This window comes from Heteronotia binoei, chromosome 1, assembly GCF_032191835.1.
Source record: "Heteronotia binoei isolate CCM8104 ecotype False Entrance Well chromosome 1, APGP_CSIRO_Hbin_v1, whole genome shotgun sequence".
NCBI classification, from domain to species: domain Eukaryota; kingdom Metazoa; phylum Chordata; class Lepidosauria; order Squamata; family Gekkonidae; genus Heteronotia; species Heteronotia binoei.
Genome location: NC_083223.1, coordinates 172,652,314 through 172,672,673, shown reverse-complemented (window position 1 = coordinate 172,672,673; position 20,360 = coordinate 172,652,314). Strand labels below are relative to the sequence as shown.

General features: G+C 38.6%; 1 protein-coding gene across 4 annotated transcripts in view; it reads right to left on the bottom strand.

Annotated features, from left to right (window-relative positions):
* The window catches only part of CRIM1 (cysteine rich transmembrane BMP regulator 1), a 318,174-nt gene that overhangs the window by 182,481 nt on the left and 115,333 nt on the right, over positions 1 to 20,360 (bottom strand). For 2 of the 4 annotated variants that reach the window (XM_060244117.1, XM_060244126.1), the window contains one exon: positions 16,615 to 16,857. The exons of the other annotated variants lie outside the window; for them this stretch is intronic. In XM_060244117.1, the coding sequence (XP_060100100.1) occupies positions 16,615 to 16,857 (243 nt within the window). The remainder of the gene's footprint in view (positions 1 to 16,614; positions 16,858 to 20,360) is intronic. 4 annotated transcript variants of the gene reach the window in all.

The following is a 20,360-nucleotide window of genomic DNA, read 5'->3' as shown; positions in this document are numbered from 1 at the left end:
AGGGGTGGCCAATGGTCGCTCTCTAGATGTTTTTTGCCTACAACTCCCATCAGCCCCACCCAGCATGGCCAATGGCTGAGACAGATGGGAGTTGTAGGCAAAAAAATCTGGAGAGCTACCATTGGCCACCCCTGGTATAGACGGGTGGTAGGTGGCTGGTGATAGTGTGGTATGCCAACTTAGTATGAGTCAAATACCCTGCTTGGCTGTCCAGGAGGGTTTCTGTTTGGACTGTTGTTGTAGACTGGAGAATTTAGGTCTGGCTGAGTAAGAGGACCATTGGCTGCCCATTTATGACTTACTACGCCAGGGTTGATCTGGTGAACTTCTGGAGGAGGATCATTGAGACAATGATCTAAACCATGGTTTGGTCTTGTACTGTTTGGCAGTAGATGTCACACCGGGGTTGCGTGAAGCTTTCACTCTCTTGTCAATGTCCTGGAGAACAATGTCAGTTGTGGCATGTTTTAGTCCCATCAAATGGGAGGTCCTCAATAGTGGACTTAGTGTCTTGAGTAAGAGTATTGGAGTGGAGCCAAGAGTGTCTCTGGAGTGCTACTGCTGATGAGAATGATTTTGCCATGGTGTCAAGATTGTGCTTGACTGAGTTCACCTGCTGTTTGGATACTGCCATCCCTTCACATTGGATCTTCTTAAACTTGGCTCTAGCATCCTCTGGAATATTGGGGAGGATCTCTGTCAGTTGTTCCCATAAAGCATATGGATACTGAGCAAAGCACGCAAGGTAATTGGCATTCTTGATGCCCACGGTGGCTGAATAAAATTTTCAGCTGAAGGTGTCTAGTTTCTTGCCTTGTCAGCTGGAGTAGATGAGGAGTGGCATCCCTTAGAAGAGGTCACTGCCATGGAATTGGGTTTAGGGTAAGTGAATAAAAATTTTGCACCCAACTCTTGGACCTTATACATATGCTCCAGCCTGCGTGAAGAAAACACTGTGGATGCAGGTTTTTTCCAATGTGATTTTGCAGCTTGGAGGAGGACCGTGGTCATTGGTAGTGCAACAGCTGTGGAAATTCCTTCTGTACAATGTCATGCACCAGATCTGTGATTTCCTGCAGTGGTTGAGTTATAGACAGACCTAGTGTATTTGCCATCCTCTTAATAAGTTCTGCGTATGATTTCAGCTCCTTCAATGGGGAAATAGGAGACCTTCCTCTATTGGTGTGGATGGGCTTGGAATACTGGGTTGTGTTTGAGATGAAGTGGAGGCAGATTCATCCCCCGAAGAGGCGTCAGAATCTGTATGGTCGGATCTGGGGGGATGGAGGTGGAATATTTGGATTCGATTGTTTCTATTTCGGTTTCAGTGCTTGTGGCGGTTTCTTTGATGGTGCTTTTGGCTCCCTTGGAATGGAGCGGGTTGACTGTGTGGAGTATTGGTCCCAGTCTGGATGGGGGCATCTGGGGGGCCATTATGAGGGCTAGTAAGGTCCATAAGGATAGTGGTACTGGCGTTGTTCCCACGGGTACAGCCTAGGTGGGGACATCCACTGTGAAGGAAATCGATAATCAGGTGCTTCAGGATAGCGGGATTGATATTGCGGAGTCGAGGGGTGTTCTGGTTGAGTCAGAGACTCTCGAGGCGTCAGGTGTTCTTCAGTCCCTTCGTCCTGGTCTTCCAATTCCAAAGCGGAAGATTGCTGGGTTTGCTGGGTAAGGTCAATCTCGTCTGTCATAGTCGAATTCTTTGTCAAGACAGTGTGCGTTTGCAATAAAAAAGGCCAACGCCATGCTGGGAATTATTAAGAAGGGAATTGAAAACAAATCAGCCAGTATCATAATGCCCCGGTATAAATCGATGGTGCGGTCTCATTTGGAGTACTGTGTGCAGTTCTGGTCGCCGCACCTCATAAAGGATATTATAGCATTGGAGAAAGTCCAGAAAAGGGCAACTAGAATGATTAAAGGGCTGGAACACTTTCCCTATGAAGAAAGGTTGAAACGCTTGGGACTCTTTAGCTTGGAGAAACGTTGACTGCGGGGTGACATGACAGAGGTTTACAAGATAATTCATGGGATGGAGAAAGTAGAGAAATATATAAATATATATATATATATATATATATATATATATATATATATATATATATATATATATATATATATATATATATATATATATATATATATATATATATATATATATATATATAAATTGGCCACTGTGTGACACAGAGTGTTGGACTGGATGGGCCATTGGCCTGACCCAACATGGCTTCTCTTATGTTCTTATTTTTGGCTGCTTCCATACTGGGGAGTTCACTTGACGCACCAGTTACTGTAGGATTTTTTCAGGCACTGATGTGGAAAGCGTCAGGTTTGGTGACCGTACAGGGGTGCAGCAGATTGAAGCAGACCCCTCAGTGGGATGCGATCGATGTTTCTTCATCGCTGGGTCTTTTTCCTTTTCGTGGGACTTTTCTTTGACAATGTGGAAGAGGAGAGTGACGCCAACATGCCTTGGGTCAATGTGGACGCCCCGACGTCAAGAGCAGGTGGTCGGTCACATCGGTTTGGACGCCGTTTGGAGGCGAGAAGAGGCTACTGCCGATGCTGTCAGGGAGGGACAATGGCTCAGTGGTAGAGCAAAGGTAAATTTCACAATTATAGAATCTTCACTAAAAGTTAGTCACCTTAGCACGAAAGAAACCAAAACTATGTAATGATTATTGTTATAATTAACCCTTTATTTGTCTCTTAATCTAGCCCTCTGCTAAATTATATATTAAATCAAAAACCAATGTTTACAGTCTTATCGTCCCATTAAAAATTCAGTTAATGTTATCAAACATCACTAAGTGTCTCTTCACTTTCCATTGTTTTTCAACAATATCGCATGGCTGGTGACTTGGCTAAGACTAACTGTCATGTTGATGAAAAGGCAAGAGTCACAGAACATGCAAAGAAGGTTTCTCAACAAGTCATTTTTGCTAATTTCTTAGGTGTCATACACCTGTACAGCATTTTCAAACAGCTCTCTTTTATATTATAGCACGTCGATATTTTCATAGAATTCTTCCATAGGTGTTCCCATGTCTCCATTTGTATTTCTTTATTCATATTAATTGCCCATTTTATCATTTGAGATTTCACTACTTCGCCTTCTGTAGACCATTTCAATAAAAGCTTGTAAATCCTTGAAATCAATTTTTCGTCATCACCCAACAGCATTTTTTCCATTTCTGTTTGATCTTGTCTTATTCCTGTGTTTCTAATATCATGCTCCACCAAGCTTTTGATTGGTTGCAACTGGTACCAATTAAATTTATCTTGCAATTCTTCCACTGGTTTTAGTTCCACCTTGCCTCCCTGTATTTTTAGCAGTTGTTTATATGATAGCCATTTATCTTCCTGTGGATCTGAAGACAACTTATCACTTCTGTTGGCACAATCCATAGTGGTTTCGTCTCATCACCTTATTTGTTATATTTTTTCCAAGTATTTAACAAGTTCCTTCTTATGCAATGATGTGAGAAAAATCCATCCATCTTCTCCTTTCCATAATACATATAGACATGCCAACCAAAAATATTTCCATGTCCTTCTAATACCAATAATTTTCTATTAAGCTAAGTTATCCAATCCTTAATCCATATCAAACAAACTGCATCATTACATCATCTGCAAATGCCCTGTATTTGTAAGAAAAACCTTTCAGTTTCAGCCCTTCTATTTCTTTATCTTCCTTAATTTGCATCAACAAAATCTCTAAAGTCATTATGAATAACAACGGAGATAGAGGGCAACCTTGTCTTTTTCCTTTGCTAATTATCATTTGTTCTGTCAAATCTGCATTCATGCAAAGTTTGGCTTGTTGTTCTGTATAAATTGCTTTGACTATTCTTATAAAATCATCTCCCAATTTTAATTTCTCCATCACCACAAACATCACCACAAACATAAAATCCCAATTCAGACTATCAAAAGCTTTCTCTACGTCAGCAAAGAATAATGCTACCTTTTTTTCTGGATGTTTTTTGTAATATTCCACAATGTCTATTACTGTTTTGATATTATCTCTTATTTTTCTTCTGGGGAGAAAGCCTACTTGCTCCTCTTGAATAAAAGTATTCAAATGCTGTTTGAGTCGCTCTGCTAGTATTCTTGCAAATATTTTATAGTCATTATTAAGTAGTGAAATCGGTCTACAATTTTTTACATCCGTGGCATCTCTATCTTCTTTTGGTATCAATGAAATAACAGCTTCCTTCCATGTGTTTGGCACTTTCCCATCTTGTCTTATATTATTCATCAATTTCTGAAGTTTTGGTGCTAATGTATCTGGCAGGACTTTATAAAATTTTGCTGAAAAACCATCAGGACCCGGTGCTTAACCTATTTCATTGAACTAATTGCTGCTTCAACTTCAACTTTTTCAATTGGTTCATTTAAAATTTTTTCCATGCTTTCTGTTAAGGGCTTTGCTTTTATTCTCTGCAAATATGCTTCTATTTTCTCTTTATCCACTCGTTGGCTAATCTAGCATAGTATTTGTAAAATTCCCTTTTAATTCCTGCTTGATCCACAATGTCTTTACCTTTCGATATAATTTTGTTTATAAATTTATTTTCCCTTTTTTTCTTTATTTGCCACGCCAAATATTTCCCAGGTTTGTTAGCACCCTCAAATGATTTCTCTGCAGTCTTTTTAGGTTCCATCCCACCTCCTTATTCAATAAATACCTCAGTTGACTCTGTAATATTGTAATCTCCCGCAAAATTTTCTTTTTCCCCGGTCTCTTTTTCAATTCTTTTTCTTTTTTACTTATTTCTTTTTGTAAGTCCAGCATTTTTTTCTCTTTATCCCTTTTATCTTTATTGTTCAATGTAATTAGTATTCCTCTCATTACAGCTTTGTATGCATCCCACATGGTTTGAAATTGAATGTCCTGGTTTTCATTTATTTGAAAGAAAGCTTTGGTTTCTTTTTCAAGAGATGTCACTATTTCCACTTTTTGCAATAAATCTTCATTTATCCTCCATCTTCTCACCTTTTTCCTGTCTTTTGCCAACCACATTAATGGATTATGGTCTGCTTCTACTTTCGGAAGAATCTCTATTCTGTTTGTAATAAGTCCCAGATCTTTAGCAGACCATAACACGTCAATTCTTGAGAAGGAGTTATGCCTTGCTGAAAAGAAAGTATAGTCACGTATATTAGGACTGAAGTTCCTCCATATATCTTCCAGACTTTCTTGTTTTGTTAGTTCAAAGAATGACTTTGGCAGTTTGCCATCTTTATTTTTTTCCCCAGCTCTATCCAAAGAGTTCTTGATAGTTCCATTAAAATCTCCCATTAACGTTATCTGATCATATGTCACTTGATCTAGTTGTTGCATAATGTCTTTGAAAAAAATATCCTTGGCTTCAGCAGAAATCGTTTGAAGGGGCAAAAGACGGGAAAGTATTTGGCGTGGCAATTGAAGAAAAAGAGAGAAAACAAAATAATTAGTACAATTGTGATAGATGGAAGAGAAGTAGTTACTCAAGAGGGAATAAAAAGAGAATTTTTAAGTACTATGCCAAGCTGTTTAAAGGTGCTGAAGTAAAAAGAGAGAAGGTAGATGAATATCTACAAAAATTAAAAACTGAGCCCCTAACTGAAAATATGAGAAAAGTCTTAAATGACCCAATTGAAAAAATAGAAATTGAAGCAGCAATCAACGCGATGAAAAATGAGAAAGCTCCCGGGCCAGATGGATATACAGCTAAATATTTTAAAACTTTTAAGGATGAATTAATACCAAAATTGCAGAAGTTGATGAATGTAATAAGAACAAAAGGGAATGTACCAAATACATGGAAAGAAGCTGTTATTTCTTTGATACCTAAAGAAGATAGAGATGCCACGAATGTGAAAAACTACAGACCAATTTCGCTTTTGAATAACAATTACAAAATATTTACAAGAATTCTGGCAGAACGACTTAAACAATATTTGATACATTTTATAAAGGAAGATCAAGCTGGTTTTCTTCCCAAAAGACAAATAAGAGACAATATTAGAACTGTTGTAAATGTTGTAGAATATTTATTTATTATTTATTTTATTTATTATGAAAGACATCCAGAAAAAGAAGTAGCATTATTCTTTGCGGATGCAGAGAAAGCATTTGACAATTTAAACTGGGACTTTATGTTTGCAGTAATGGATAAGATGGAGCTTGGAGAAAGCTTTATAAGAATGATAAAAGCAATATATTCTGAACAAAGGGCAAGGCTGTGTGTTAATGCAGATCTTACAGACGAAATGAAAATTAGCAAAGGTACTAGACAAGGCTGCCCACTTTCACCATTGTTGTTCATAATGACTCTTGAAATTTTATTGATGCAGATTCAAGAAGAAAAAGATCTAGAAGGATTACAAATAAAAGGATATACTTACAAGTACAGAGCATTTGCTGATGACATAATGTTTATAAATGAAAACCCCATACAAGTTACACTTTTGTTATTAATGAAAATACAAGAGTTTGGGGAGTTGGCGGGACTTTATATAAATAAAGAAAAATCTAAATTTTTGTGCAAGAATATGCAGATAAACAGACAACAAGAATTACAAAGACTAACAGGCTGTGAAGTTCCCTCTAAGGTAAAGTACCTAGGGGTAGAGATAACAATGAAAAATATTGATTTGTTTAAGAATAATTATGAGAAGTTATGGTGTAGAATAGAGGAAGATGTGCTAAAATGGAACAAGCTTAATTTGTCATTGCTGGGCAGAATAGCTGCAATAAAAATGAATATTCTACCAATGATAATGTATCTGTTTCAAACTATTCCTATTGTGAAAGATGCTAAACAGTTCGATAAATGGCGAAGGAAAATTTCAGAATTTGTGTGGGCTGGGACGAAACCAAGGATTAAAATGAAGATCTTGACAGATGCAAAAGAGAGAGGTGGATTCCAATTACCAGATTTGAAATGGTATCATGAAGCAGTTTGTTTAGTATGGATGAAAGAATGGATAACGTTGTTAAATAAAAAACTTTTAGTGTTGGAAGGCCATGGAAAAAAATTTGGCTGGCATGCATACTTATATTACGGAAAAAAGAAGATGGATGGCCTTTTCTCTCACCATTATATAAGTAATCTACTAAATGCATGGATAAAGTATAAGAAATATGGTGATGAGAGGAGACCTTTGTGGATAGTGCCAGCTGAAGTGATAAAGATAACGGCTAAAACAGCCAAAGAAAAACGGCTATCTTACAATCAGCTACTAAAAATACAAAGTGGAAAAATAGAACTGAAAACTGCAGAAGAACTGAGTTACAAATATGACTGGTTTCAAATGCAACAAATAAAAAGTTTGGTGGAGAATGATATCAAAACTGAAGGAATAAGGAAGGAGCAAACAGAAATGGAAAGAGTTCTGCTTGGAGATAATGAGAAATTAATTTCAAAAGTATACAAATTACTCTTACAATGGTCTAAAGAAGATGAAGTAGTGAAATCTCAAATGATAAAATGGGCAATTAATGTAAAGAAAGAAATAAAGATGGAATCTTGGGAATATTTGTGGAAGAATTCTATGAAACTCGCAACATGGCACAGTATTAAAGAAAACTGTTTTAAGATGATGTATAGATGGTATATGACTCCAAAAAAATTAGCAAAGATGAACAACAAGATGCCAGATAGGTGTAGGAAATGTAAAAAGAATGAAGGTTCTTTCTACCATATGTGGTGGACTTGTGAAAGGGATAAAATGTTTTGGCAAATGATTCAGCAAGAGATTTCTAAGATTTTGGGATATGAATTCAATAAAGTGGCAGAGACTTTTCTGCTGGGATTACAAATGGAAAAATTTCCAAAAGAAGACAGAACTTTAATATGGTACTTGCTCTCAGCTGCTAGGACACTGTATGCACAGCTGTGGAAGCAAGAAAAAATACCAGAGAAATGGGATTGGATTACAAAAGTTATGTCATGGAGTGAAATGGACAAATTAACAAGAAAATTAAGAGACTATGATTTGGAACTTTTTAAGTTGGAGTGGAAGAAATTCAGAAGATACGTAGAAAAAGAGTGGAAAATAAAAGGACATTGGACGATCTTTGATAATGATTAAGGTTTTTAAAATAAGAATATAACTTTTGGGTTTTTCTTAACAGTTAAGGGTACCTTTAATATTTGTTTCCTTTAAGTAAATAACACTGGCGGGGATCAAGTAACAGGAGGAGGGGTGGGGGAAAAGTACGATATGGGGTAGAAAGTTTTTTCTTTTACTTTAAGTTTTTATAAGTTGTAGATATAGTTTTGCTACCATATGTTACTAATAAAAATTGTTTATTTGAAAAAAATATCCTTTGCCCCATTTGGGGCATATAGTCCCAGTAACAATGTTTTTTTCTCATTCATCAACACCTCCACTGCAACATATCTACCTTCATCATCCTTAAAAATCAGCTTTGGCTCCAATTCTTTTTTAATATAAAAATTACTCCCTTTTTTTTTCTTTAGCCAATGAAAAAAATTCCTCACCCAAAGATTTATTCCATAAAAATTTATAATCCATTTGTTTAGTATGTGTTTCTTGTAAACAAACTATATTACATTTTTGTTTTTTAATCCAATGAAATGTTGCTTTTCTTTTTTGCGGTGAGTTTAGTCCATTTACATTCCAAGAGATTAATTTGTAATCCATGGTAGTTCTTCAATTATTCTGTATCTCCAAATTCTTTATTGTCTGCCAAAAAACCTTTCCATGCCTTGAGTATCTATTATTGTAATTCTCATGCTTTTGTACTCAAAGCTAAGACCTTTGGGTAGAATCCATCTGTATCTTATTCCCTTCTCCCTTAACTTGTCTGTTAATTTCTTGAACAGTCTTCTGTCATTTATGACCTTCCTTGGCAACTCTTTCATTATTTTTACTCTGCTTTCATCCACTACCATTGCCGTTTCAAACTGTTGACTTAAAGTTCTTCCCACCATGTCTCTTGTAGTAAATTTTACTACCACATCCCTTGGTAGCTTGCATTTTCTAGCAAATTCTGAGTTGACCCCGTAAAAATAAATATACAAATGTCTCATCTCATCAGGGTCATCTCCGATGAATTCAGCAATAATTGTTGAAATATACTTCTTTATATCATCTTGTTCTTTTTCAGGCACACCTCTTAGACGAATCAAGTTTTCCATTAACTTGCAATCTCGTAGTATTGCTTTCTCCTGCATCTTCTTAATAGTGGCATCTTGGTCTTTAACTTTAACTTCTATCTCCTGTGTCTTCTGTGCTGTTGCTTGTGACTCTTTCCTGAGATCCTCAATCTCGTTCCTAATCTCTTTCTTGACTTCCTCAGCACTAGAATTTATTTCTTTAGTTAATTGCTTCTTACTTTATTAGTTCTTTCATCACCTTCACCAGTCTTGCCTCCATAGCTTCCAATTGTTCTTGAACTTTAGCCATTTTTCCTTCTCCCAAAGAGTTTGCCCTCAAACGTGTAAGCTTTGGTCCCAGCTTTTGGTCAGACATCACTGTCTTCCCATTGCACAAAATGGGCTCTGAAGTTGATTTCACCAATCCACAATCCAATAGCAGAAATCAATAGATCAGGGCTTGCCCTTTCCAACAAGCCCAAAATTGCTGTCTTCCGAACTTCCTAGCTCAAGATATTAATTTTTAAAGTTTGTATTTTATCCAAAATGGCGGCCACAACTTTTCCAAGCCCCTTTTTAAAACAAGTTTTCCTTTCTCCAATAGTCCTTAAATTTTGATTTCAAGTATATAGTCCAAAATATTTCACCTTTTTGGGATGATCCCTGCTGGTTTTGTTAATTGTTGAAGTCCCCTTCTGTTTTAAAAATTCAAAACCTTTGACCCTTCTTTAATGGCCGCCAATGTTTCTCTATGATCTCTGGCTCTAGAGATGACCAGGAGGTTTAAAGATTTCCCTTCTTTCAGTGTTTACTTCCTGACTTTCTTGCTGTGAAATCTCATTCTCGATGGTTGATAATCTCATGATAGTTGTAAAACGTCACTTCCTGTGTCGTCTTGAAAATCAGCAACTCTGTTATGTCAGGGATTTTTTTCAAAATCACGGGTATTTTAAACAGTTGTTCTTCTGCACTTTTCTGTTTGTCTTAAATTCCAAAAGTTCCAAATTTACCCCCTTCCTCTTCTTCTTAACTTTATACTCTTGCAGTTATTTCCAGATCTTAATCCTTTTATTTTAATACCTTATTTTAGTCCCGGACGGATAGATAACATCTTTTACCTTAAAGAAAGTCTATTCTCCTTTACACCATTCTCTTGACCTTCAGATGTTATCGTAATTCATAGAAAGTTGGAATCTTGATGAATTTATGTCAATTTAATGACCTCGGAGACCCTTTGTAGACGATGGAATGCAGTTCTTCACCAGGGACTCTTCAAAGCCGAAAAGGAACCCTGCTGGGATTCCTCGTCAGCCAAAGTAAATCCCCTCAAAATTCTTCAAGCATGTCTTAGACATTTCCCTCACTGGAAAATGTAGGCAGCAGGCATTGGAATCGCCTTTTATGCCCAAAACAAAGGCTCTGGTCCGCTCCTCCTGAAAGAAGCGGGTCAATTCTCCATGTTCCAACTCCGGAAGTCTTTAATTTATAAAGTTTTGAAGCTAACCCAAAAGGCTTTTTAACCATCAGCTTGCAGGATTATTTTTTTTTAAATTAAGTATGGTTTCCAATTTTAAGTTTCTGGCTGTCCACTATATACAACATATTTCATTACAAAGTCAAGACTAGCTATACGCTCACTGTTTAAAGATCCCACCATTAAATGGCTCTCTACCTTTTTTGTCTTCATTTCATAGAATCACAGACTTGGAAGGAACCTCCAGGGTCAACTAGTCCAAACACCTGCACAATGCAGAAAATTCACAAATACTTCCGCCACGCCATATATCCCCAGTGACCCCTGCTCCATGCCCAGGAGATGGCAAAAACCTCCATGATCCATTGCCAAACTGGCCTGCAGAAAAATTGCTGACTGAACCCAAAGTACCAATCAGCATTTCCCTGGGTGTGTAAAAAAGGGCCACAAGAACTAAGCACTGATGCAAATTTTCCTGCCCTCCTTCTCATAATATACCTAATTCACAGAATCAGCATGGCCATATAGCATCTGCTTAAAAACCTCCACGGAAGGAGAGCCCACCACCTCCTGAGGAAGCCTGTTCCACTGAGGAACCCCTCTAACTCCCAGGAAGTTCTTTCTAATCTTTTGCCTGAAACTCTTTTAATTTCAACCCGTTGATTTTGGTCTGACCTTCCAGAGTAACAGAAAACAATTCTGCACCATCCTCTATATCACAGCCCTTCAAGTACTTGAAGACGGTGACCATATCACTTCTCAGTCGTCTCCAGGCTTAATATACCCAGCTCCTTCAAACTTTCCTCACAGAATTTGGTTTCCAGACCCCTCACCATCTTCATAGTTTTCATCTGGACACATTCCAGCTTGTCTATATCCTTCTTAAACCATGGTGACCCAAACTGAACACAATACTCCAGATGAGGTCTAACCCAAGAGTAAAGCAATACCCTCCATTCATGTGATCTGGATACTATACTTCTGTTGGTACAGCCCAAAACTGAATTTGCCTTTTTAGCCACAGCATCACATTGTTGACTCATGATCAGTGTACTCATGATCACTAAGACACCTAGATCCTTTTCATACATACTACTGCCAAGTCATGTCTTTCCATCCTATAATTATGAATTTGATTTTTCCTACCTAAATGCAGAACCACCCACAGAAATCCAATATCTTCCTCTTCTTTACATTTATCACCATTAAAACTCATTTTATTTGTTTTAGCCCAGTTTTCCTACCTGTCAAGATCATCCTGTATCTTGTCTCTGTCTTCTACTGTACTAGCACCCCTCCTAATTTACTATTATATGAAAATTGGATAAGCATTCTCTCTATTCCTTCATCCAAATGATTTATGAAGATGTTGAACAAAACAGGTCCCAGGACAGATCCTTGAGGCACTCCACTTGTCACTCCTCTCCAAGAGGATGAGGAACCATTCACAAACACTCTTTGGGTGCAATCTGTCAACAAATTGCAAATCCACTTAACAGTAACAGGATCCAAACCACATTTTACCAACTTGTCAACAAGAACAGTATGTGGAACCTTATCAAAAGCCTTACTGAAATCAAGATAAAAGATGTCAACAGCATTCTCCTGATCCAGCAAGGTAGTAACTTTCTCAAAAAAGGGGATCAGATTAATCTGACATTTGTTTTTGAGAAACCCATGCTGCATCTTCGCAATCACAGCCATCTTTTCTAAATGTTCCAGGACTGTTTGATTTGTTCTAAAACTTTTCCAGGTGTAGAATATCAAGCTGTTGGGTCAGTAGTTACCCGAATCTTCCTTTTTCCCGCCTCCAATCTTTCAACACCTCACCTGTTTTCCAAGAAATTTCAAAAATAATTGACAGAGGCTCAGAAATTGCATCCACAAGTTCATTTAGTACCCTTGGGTGCAGTTCATCTGGCCCTGAGGACATAGTTTCATTGAAAGAAATTAGATATTTATGTACTACCCACCCATATGATCCTTGTCTGCAACTCCCTCCCTCACCATATGTTCTGTTTTTGCCATGTTGAGCACCATTTCCCTCACAAGAGAAGACTGAGAAAAAGTAGGAATTGAGTTTTGCCCTTTCTTCATCACTTGTTACAATTTCACTTTCCTGTCCCTGCAAGGGGCCTACCATGTCCTTGCTCTTTTTCTCATTCTGTACATAATAAAAGAACCCTTTTCTTGTTGTTTTTAGCATCTCTAGCCTGTGCTCATACTAAGCTTTCCTAACTCTTCCTCTACAAGCACTGGTTATTTATTTATTTATATTCATCCTTGGTTGTAAGACCCTCCTTACATTTCCTAAATGAGTTTTTTTTCTTATTTCTCAAGTCTTCAGAGAGTTGTCCTTAGGCTCCTCCCATTTTTCCTTGCCATAGGAATAATTTGTGATTGTGCTTTTTCAATATTTTGCTTTTAAGAAACTCCCACCCCTCAAGTATTTCTGAGCATGTGATTTTACCCAGCATAACTCTTAAATTTGTCAAAATTTGCTATCCTGAAGTCCAACCTATGTGTCTATCTACAGCTTTCCCCCAACACTGTAAATTCCAAAATCACATAGTCACTACTACCCAGGGTGCCCACTACTTCCACTTCATCAATCAGTCCTTCCCAGTTGGTGAGAATCAAGTCCAAAACAGCAGACCCCCTTGTTTCCTTCTCCACTTTCTGGAAAAGGAAGTTGTCAGCAAGACAAGTCAGGAATTTATTTAACCTTTCGTTTTTATTAGAGTTGGACTTCTAACAGATGTCCGGGTAATTGAAATCTCCCATGACCACTGTGTCCCTTCTTTTTGAGAACTTTGAAATCTGTTGTGAGAGTATCTCATCCAAGTCTTCTGCTCGGCTTGGTGGTTTATAGCAAACCCTCACCATAATATCAATGCTATTTCTTACTCGTTTTATTTTTACCCAGAGACTCTCAACTGAACTGCCATGTTCAGATTCACGTATTTCCTCACAAGTATGTACCTCCTTCACATATAATGCTGCACCCTCTGCCCTTCCGTATTTGCCTGCCCCTTTGAAATAAGTTGTACCCCTGAATCCTAATATTCCAATTGTGAGTGTCATCCCAGTAAGGCCTATTAAGTCATAGTCCCCTTCCTGTATTAGGACTTCCAGTTTCTCCTGCTTGTTTGTAAGATTATCAAGTAAATGGATTCCTGGTTGTGCTGATTAACCCTAAGAGTGTGGTAACAAAGTAAAGTTTTGTAGTACTTGCGTCATTTTTCTTTGCATGTACATTACATCAACCTTGTACAACTGTTTGGTAGGAAAGAATTTATATATATCATTTTATATCACTGTGTTCTCATCACTATAATAGTGTTCACCACTACAGTACAAGAAACCTTCACTTCAATGTAAGACACTATACATTGGTCTCTTAAAATCAGTTCTGAAATTCTAGCTAGTGAAGAATGCTGCAGCTCTGCTCTGATGAGCTAGATGGACTATGCATATTACTCCCATTCTCCAATGATTCCACCACTGGCTGCCCATCAGTTACTGGGCTCAATTTAAGGTACCAGCTATCACATACAAAGCCCTTCAAAGCCCTTTATTTTATTAGATTTTTATTCTGCCTCTCCCCCCAGAACAGGGCCCAGAGCAGATAATATAATAACAAAACACAATATCAGTTTTAAAAAATTAAAACTCAACACTTGTCTTTTGGCATAAAAACCACAGTGTCGTTGATAGAGTCCACCAGAATTACATTACTGGAATGCCTGGTGGAACTCTGTCTTACATGTCCTGTGGAATGCAGGCAATTTACACAATGCACAAGTCCTCTCAGAGCAGCCCACCAGGTTGATGCTATGATGGAAAAGACCTTTGCCCATGCTGCAATCAAATGGACAAACCAATGGCCAGACACAACCAAACGTCCATGTGTGGCTGCACCAAGAAACTGTGGAGGTTCATAACAAGACAAATGGTCCTTTAGGTATGATGGTCCCAGGGTGTTGTTGTTTACGGCTTTAAAGATTAATACTAGCACATTAAATTTGACCTGGAAATCAACTGGAAGCCAGTAAAGTTGCCACAAAATGCAACTGTATGTGTGCAAGCCATAGTGAATTGGTCAACAGCCTGGCAGCTGCATTCTTAACAACCGGAAGGTTCCCAAAAGCCTTCAAGGGCAGTCTTGTACAGAGTGAATTGCAGTACTCTAGACTGTAGCATGAATCACTGTGGCAACATCAGACCCAAATAAGCAGGAGAACAACTGGAAGGCGTGACAGAGATAGTAAAAAGTCTGTTTCAACACCGAGGACATCTGCTTTTCCAAGATAAGCAAGGCCAGGCCCCCAAATTCTTCAGTCTACTGGAACAAATTAGACACCATCCAGAGTGGGCAGCTGCAACCTCCCCCCCACCCCCACAACCCATTCTTTCCCTCGCCACACAACTTTAGTCTTAGTTGGATTCAGCTTTGGCCAGCTCTGCCTCAACCATGGCATCAGGGCCAAGAGGTCCTTGGACATGGGCAGTTTATCCAGCAGGAGGAAGAGCTGGGTGTCATTCATGACGAACATTCCCAGTACTACATAAGATATTAAAAGGACAGTTAGAATTCATTGGTGTGGGTACGGATAGAAGGAAGTACTTCTTCACCCGAAGAGTGATTAACATGTGGAATTCACTGCCACAGGTGGTGGCGGCTACAAGCATAGCCAGCTTCAAGAGGGGGTTAGATAAAAATATGGAGCAGAGGTCCATCAGTGGCTATTAGCCACAGTGTGTGTATATATATTTGGCCACTGTGTGACAGAGTGTTGGACTGGATGGGCCATTGGCCTGATCCAACATGGCTTCTCTTATGTATCTCCAAGTGACTGAGAGCCATAATGTATAGTAGTAGAATGCTGGACTAGGACTGGGTTCAAATCTCCACTTTGGGAAAGATTAGTAGCTGACTCCATTGGGAAAACTATATCCCACCTGGTGGGGGAATTGGTTTCTTAACCTCAATACTCTTTTTTAGGAAAAACAATGTAAGATGCCATGGGTTCATTATCTACATTGCTATTGATAGTACAGCCTAAGTCCATCATGCTTTCTGATTGGGAAATGCCTGAACTGATGGCACCTGACACAAAACCTCCTGATGTGTTCTGTTAGAGGGTGAGTATAAATAATAAACACTGGAGAAAGGATCAAACAGTTTGGAATTCCACCATCTAGTGGGTGTCTGGTTGAAACCCTGCAACCAATGGCTACCCTCACTATGCGCCCCCGAAGGAACAAGAAAAACCAAGATTAGGCAATGCCCCATTCCCCCATTGAGGGTAGGCAGCTGACCAGAATCAAATGATCAACTATACTGAATGCTATCAACAAGACTAACAGTATCATGGATGTCTCATCCTTGGATCTTCATTTGTGAAAGATGGTCTTTCTCCCTATGATCCGCCACAATAGTTTCACTTATCTGTACCAACTTGTGAATGGGCAAAATCAACAACCACTCATGCCTTCTCTGTTGTGTTCCACCTTGTGTTCTCTGGTCCACCTTGTGGAATCGTCTGCCTCAGAATGTTAAGGAAGGCTTTCAAACTATGCAAAACTGAATTATTCAAGAGGGCTTTTCTGTGTGGGCAATAGGATAGTAATGTACAAAATGATTCACAAAGTTAATTGGATAAATTATTAGGAACTGTGGTCTATAATACTGTGTATAGGTTGCTGTAAATTGTATCCTTCTATGTAATCTTGCATCGTTTTACCTGTCATGTTAACATTAACACTTTGCTTCAGAAATGTTTTTTTTAGATTTCTTGTTGGCTCTACAACCCAAATCCCATTTTATTATTTTTACTGAATGTCTCATTCTGCTGATTGTATTGACTCACTCTATATAATCCACCTTGACCTCCCAGTGAAAAATGTGGACTATAAATAATGTAAATAAATGAACACAAATTTCTTAGTGTAAACACAGAAAATTAAGAAAGGTGTGTGAGAAAGGGGGAGAGAGAGAATGGTACACATTACCTGGTTTACATTCATAAAAGTCACAGCATTCCCCTGGTTTGCCTGATGCTTTAGAAACCAATATGTTCAAATAACCAGGCTGGCAAACTTTTCTCAAACACCCCGTAGGATTGCATACACAGCGGCTTGGAAGAGGGCAGCATTCACCAGGTGGAGCATAGCCTTCAATCAAAATGGAATCTTCTGGACAGCGAGGAGAAAACTGTACTTCACAACGGGCCTTGGAACAGTCAGGCTTTTCTTCTGAAACAAGACAGAAATCAGCTGGTGTGAGTGCCTGTAATAGGCTGTCTTTTTCTTTTTTGTAATATGCTTTCTGATAGATAAAACTCCACAGTAGTTGGGAGATCTGTCATACAGAGAAGATATCTATAATTCAAAACCGTGTTTAATATCTACCAAGGCAAATAATATAAAACTGTTCTCTGATTTGCAACAAATCTTGTCATTGATCTACTTTTTGTCAGTATTGCTATGTCTGTTGAAGTCAGAGCTTAGAAGCGAGTATTTAGGATTGTATTGTAAGAGTTACTTCATGGGAAGCAGGAAGTGCACCAGAAACATGTGCACACATATTGTTTTTTAATTATGTGCACAGCCACACACAGGAACTTGACCCCGAGAAGTTTTTTAGGGCAGGAGAAAGTAATACACAGAGACACATTAATATTAGTGGGATCTAGGATTATTCATCCATTCTGGTAACTGCTTGATGCATATGTTAAATGTATCAGGATGAATGAACCACTATCTAAAAAGCGTTTTACTCTGATTTGCAGAGTCCTTATATAGTCCCAGAGGCCTTTAAATTTGTTACAAAAACACTGAGCTGCCACAAACTCCCTAAACACTTACAGAATAAAGAAATCCATTCTTTAAAAAATGTCTGTGCACTGAAGTCAAATGATGCTTTCCCACATTCCTCCCTGTTCCTGCAGCACTTACTGATCCCTTGAAAAACCACTCCTAGTGTCTCAGCCATGTGGGTTTGCTGGGCTGGAATAAGGAGAAGCCAAGGGGATTAAGTCAACCTCTTTCCTCAGTGGAATTGCGCTTGCAGAAAAACAAGGAACAATTCCACCCCATCATCCTTCTTCAACTCAACCCAAAACTGCATGGGTCCTTGCCACAAGGAATGATCTTCATGGGGTCCACAGGGGGCTGCACGAACAGAAGGGAATGCAGGAAAACTTTGCATTCTGTGTACAGGGTGTTAAGATACATGCTGTTGACATAACGACCCAACTGATTGAAGTGTTCTCCCAGTGATTTCTGAATCCATTTATCTTCATAGATAGCAACACATTAACCAAAAGGCAGTCTTGAAAGTTATGTATGATGGCATAGCAAAATGGAAGATATTCAGGCATAGGAGCTATTAGCAGTATGGCTTGTACTATCAAGTGTGGAAACAGTATTGCCAAAATACAAAATATGGCATAGTCAGTATCAGGGTTTGGTTCCTATGCTTTTAATGATGATTGTGCTATGAGGGTTGTTTGAAGATCTGTCACAATTAACTTCTAAAAGCAGGCAAGAGATGCAACTGAAAAGTGCTACCTGAAGCATTACTCTGCATAAGCAACAGTGATCATGTTCCAGGTGATTATTTCCATGCCTCGCTATTACCTGAAAATCATCTGAAAACTGGCTACTTACCATCACAATGCAGTTGCACGTTCAGAGCAGTTTAACAAAACTAAACAGTATTTTTTTCCATTAAGAAGAACAGTGTGTTGGTTGACGAGAGTTGCCCTAGGTTGAATACTGTTGGGAAGTACACCTCTAGGGTTTCCCCCAGCTTTTCTCCTATCCTTCCCAAACCTGCTTTTCTTTGAAGCTCTGGGAAAAATTGCAGCAAAGCATTGGATGGCTGCCATCTGGATGGGAAAACTTGGATCTTCCCAGTCCTGCTCACATAGCAGCTGTTATCCCTGCCCCCAAAGCAGCCATTCCCCCATCAAACTGGACTTTTTGGGTTTTTTAGGTCAGTAAATGAAAGTTATTATATCAGTAACATTATGACAATATTGGTATCATTTTTTGTGAACAGCCAGGTTTTACTTTTAAATGGCTCTAACCCCTTTCATTGCAGAGCTATAAGGGGAAAGGAACTAGGGAGGGAGGGAATGAATATATATACACACACACACAGAAAATGCTATAGATTGTCTTGATCTTATATTCAATATTGATCAATGTTCATAATGATCTGCTGCTTTTAAAAATGCTGAAAAAACCTTGGTGGTAAGAATGTGTGAGGGAGAGTTTGGCCACTGCCAGGAAGCTGACACAGGAAAACTAGTGGACAATCAGCCATATGGAAGCCCTGATGACACCATGGTGTATCCGCAGTTACAAGAGGAATGGAAAAAACTAGACAAGCTCGTCCTCACGTGGAAAGCCCCTAGGTGTCTTTTCCACAGTTACATCATGGCCAAGGAGGATTACTACTAAAATAATAAATCAGACTCAGAATCTCAATTGGACAGATGCAATTAAACAAATACTATTTTCCAGCCTTTTCCTATAGCTTATGTCTCCTATTAAAATTCCTTTTTTACAAATACACAGCAGCAGTCAACATGTGTCAATACATGACAATATTTTTAGAGAGCTAAGTGCACAGTGTATTTTCAGCCAGCTCTGATATACAGTATGTAGATATACTGCCATGTTATTGTTAAAGATAATGCAGTGTGCTCTTTGGCATATGTACATTCACATAAATTCATATATCAAATCATACAGTTTTTCTGTCTATACTCTCATCCATTCCCCTCTCAGCATCTAGGATCAAGCAAGACATGATGGCATAAGATCCATGAAAACACCTCTGATAGTTTTATTTCACTCCATAGGTAAGAGATTTGGATGAGGAATGTGGCATAGTGCTTTAACTCCCAACACATTATTTCCCTGCCCTTGGTTGCTTTCCTCTCTACAGAACTGTTATTGCAAAAGAAAAAAATACATACTTGTAGATACCATATGGCAACATCTCTGGGATGGGAGGGGGGAGAAGGCTGAGGTTGGAAAATGGTACAGAGAAAGGGTGAATCCACCATACTACAGACCTGCTCAAGATCTCCTTCCTATTCACAGATCTCACATCACCAGTTTGTCCTTCAATTGCTCTTTCTTCCCAAATTTGCCATCACACAGACATTGTACTGCTCTGACTTTTGTATCTCAGTCTTTTTTTATCCCAACTGGTACCAGTTATCACCTACGAAGTACTTAATGACCTTGGACCTACATACTCACAGGTCTACTACTGCTATTACACTCTGCCATGACCAGTTGTGCTCATTTGAGCAAAACCTTTTGAAAGCGCCAGCTTGAAAACGGGCAAGATCAGCAATTGCCCATTCATGCACATTGTCTGTGGCAGCTCCCATTTTGTGGGTTGGCCTGCCTGCACAGAATGTGCAAAACAGACATGTTTCAGGAGGGCATTTTTATAAAAGGATTAGAACTGTAACAGAATGGAACAGCCCAGGAGGGTATCTTCATTTTAAAATAGGATTGTAGTGTACTGCAACACTTGCTTTTACTGCGTTATCCTCTACATTTCTAATTCCACTTTCTGCACCATTTATTGAATATCTTTTGCATTGCTTTTGTCCAGAGGCATCTTTAAGACTGGCAAAAGTTTATTCAAGGTATGAGCTTTTGTGTGCATGAACACTGCTTATCTATCTGAAGACATATGCATGTAAATGGAAGTTCACACCTTGAATAAA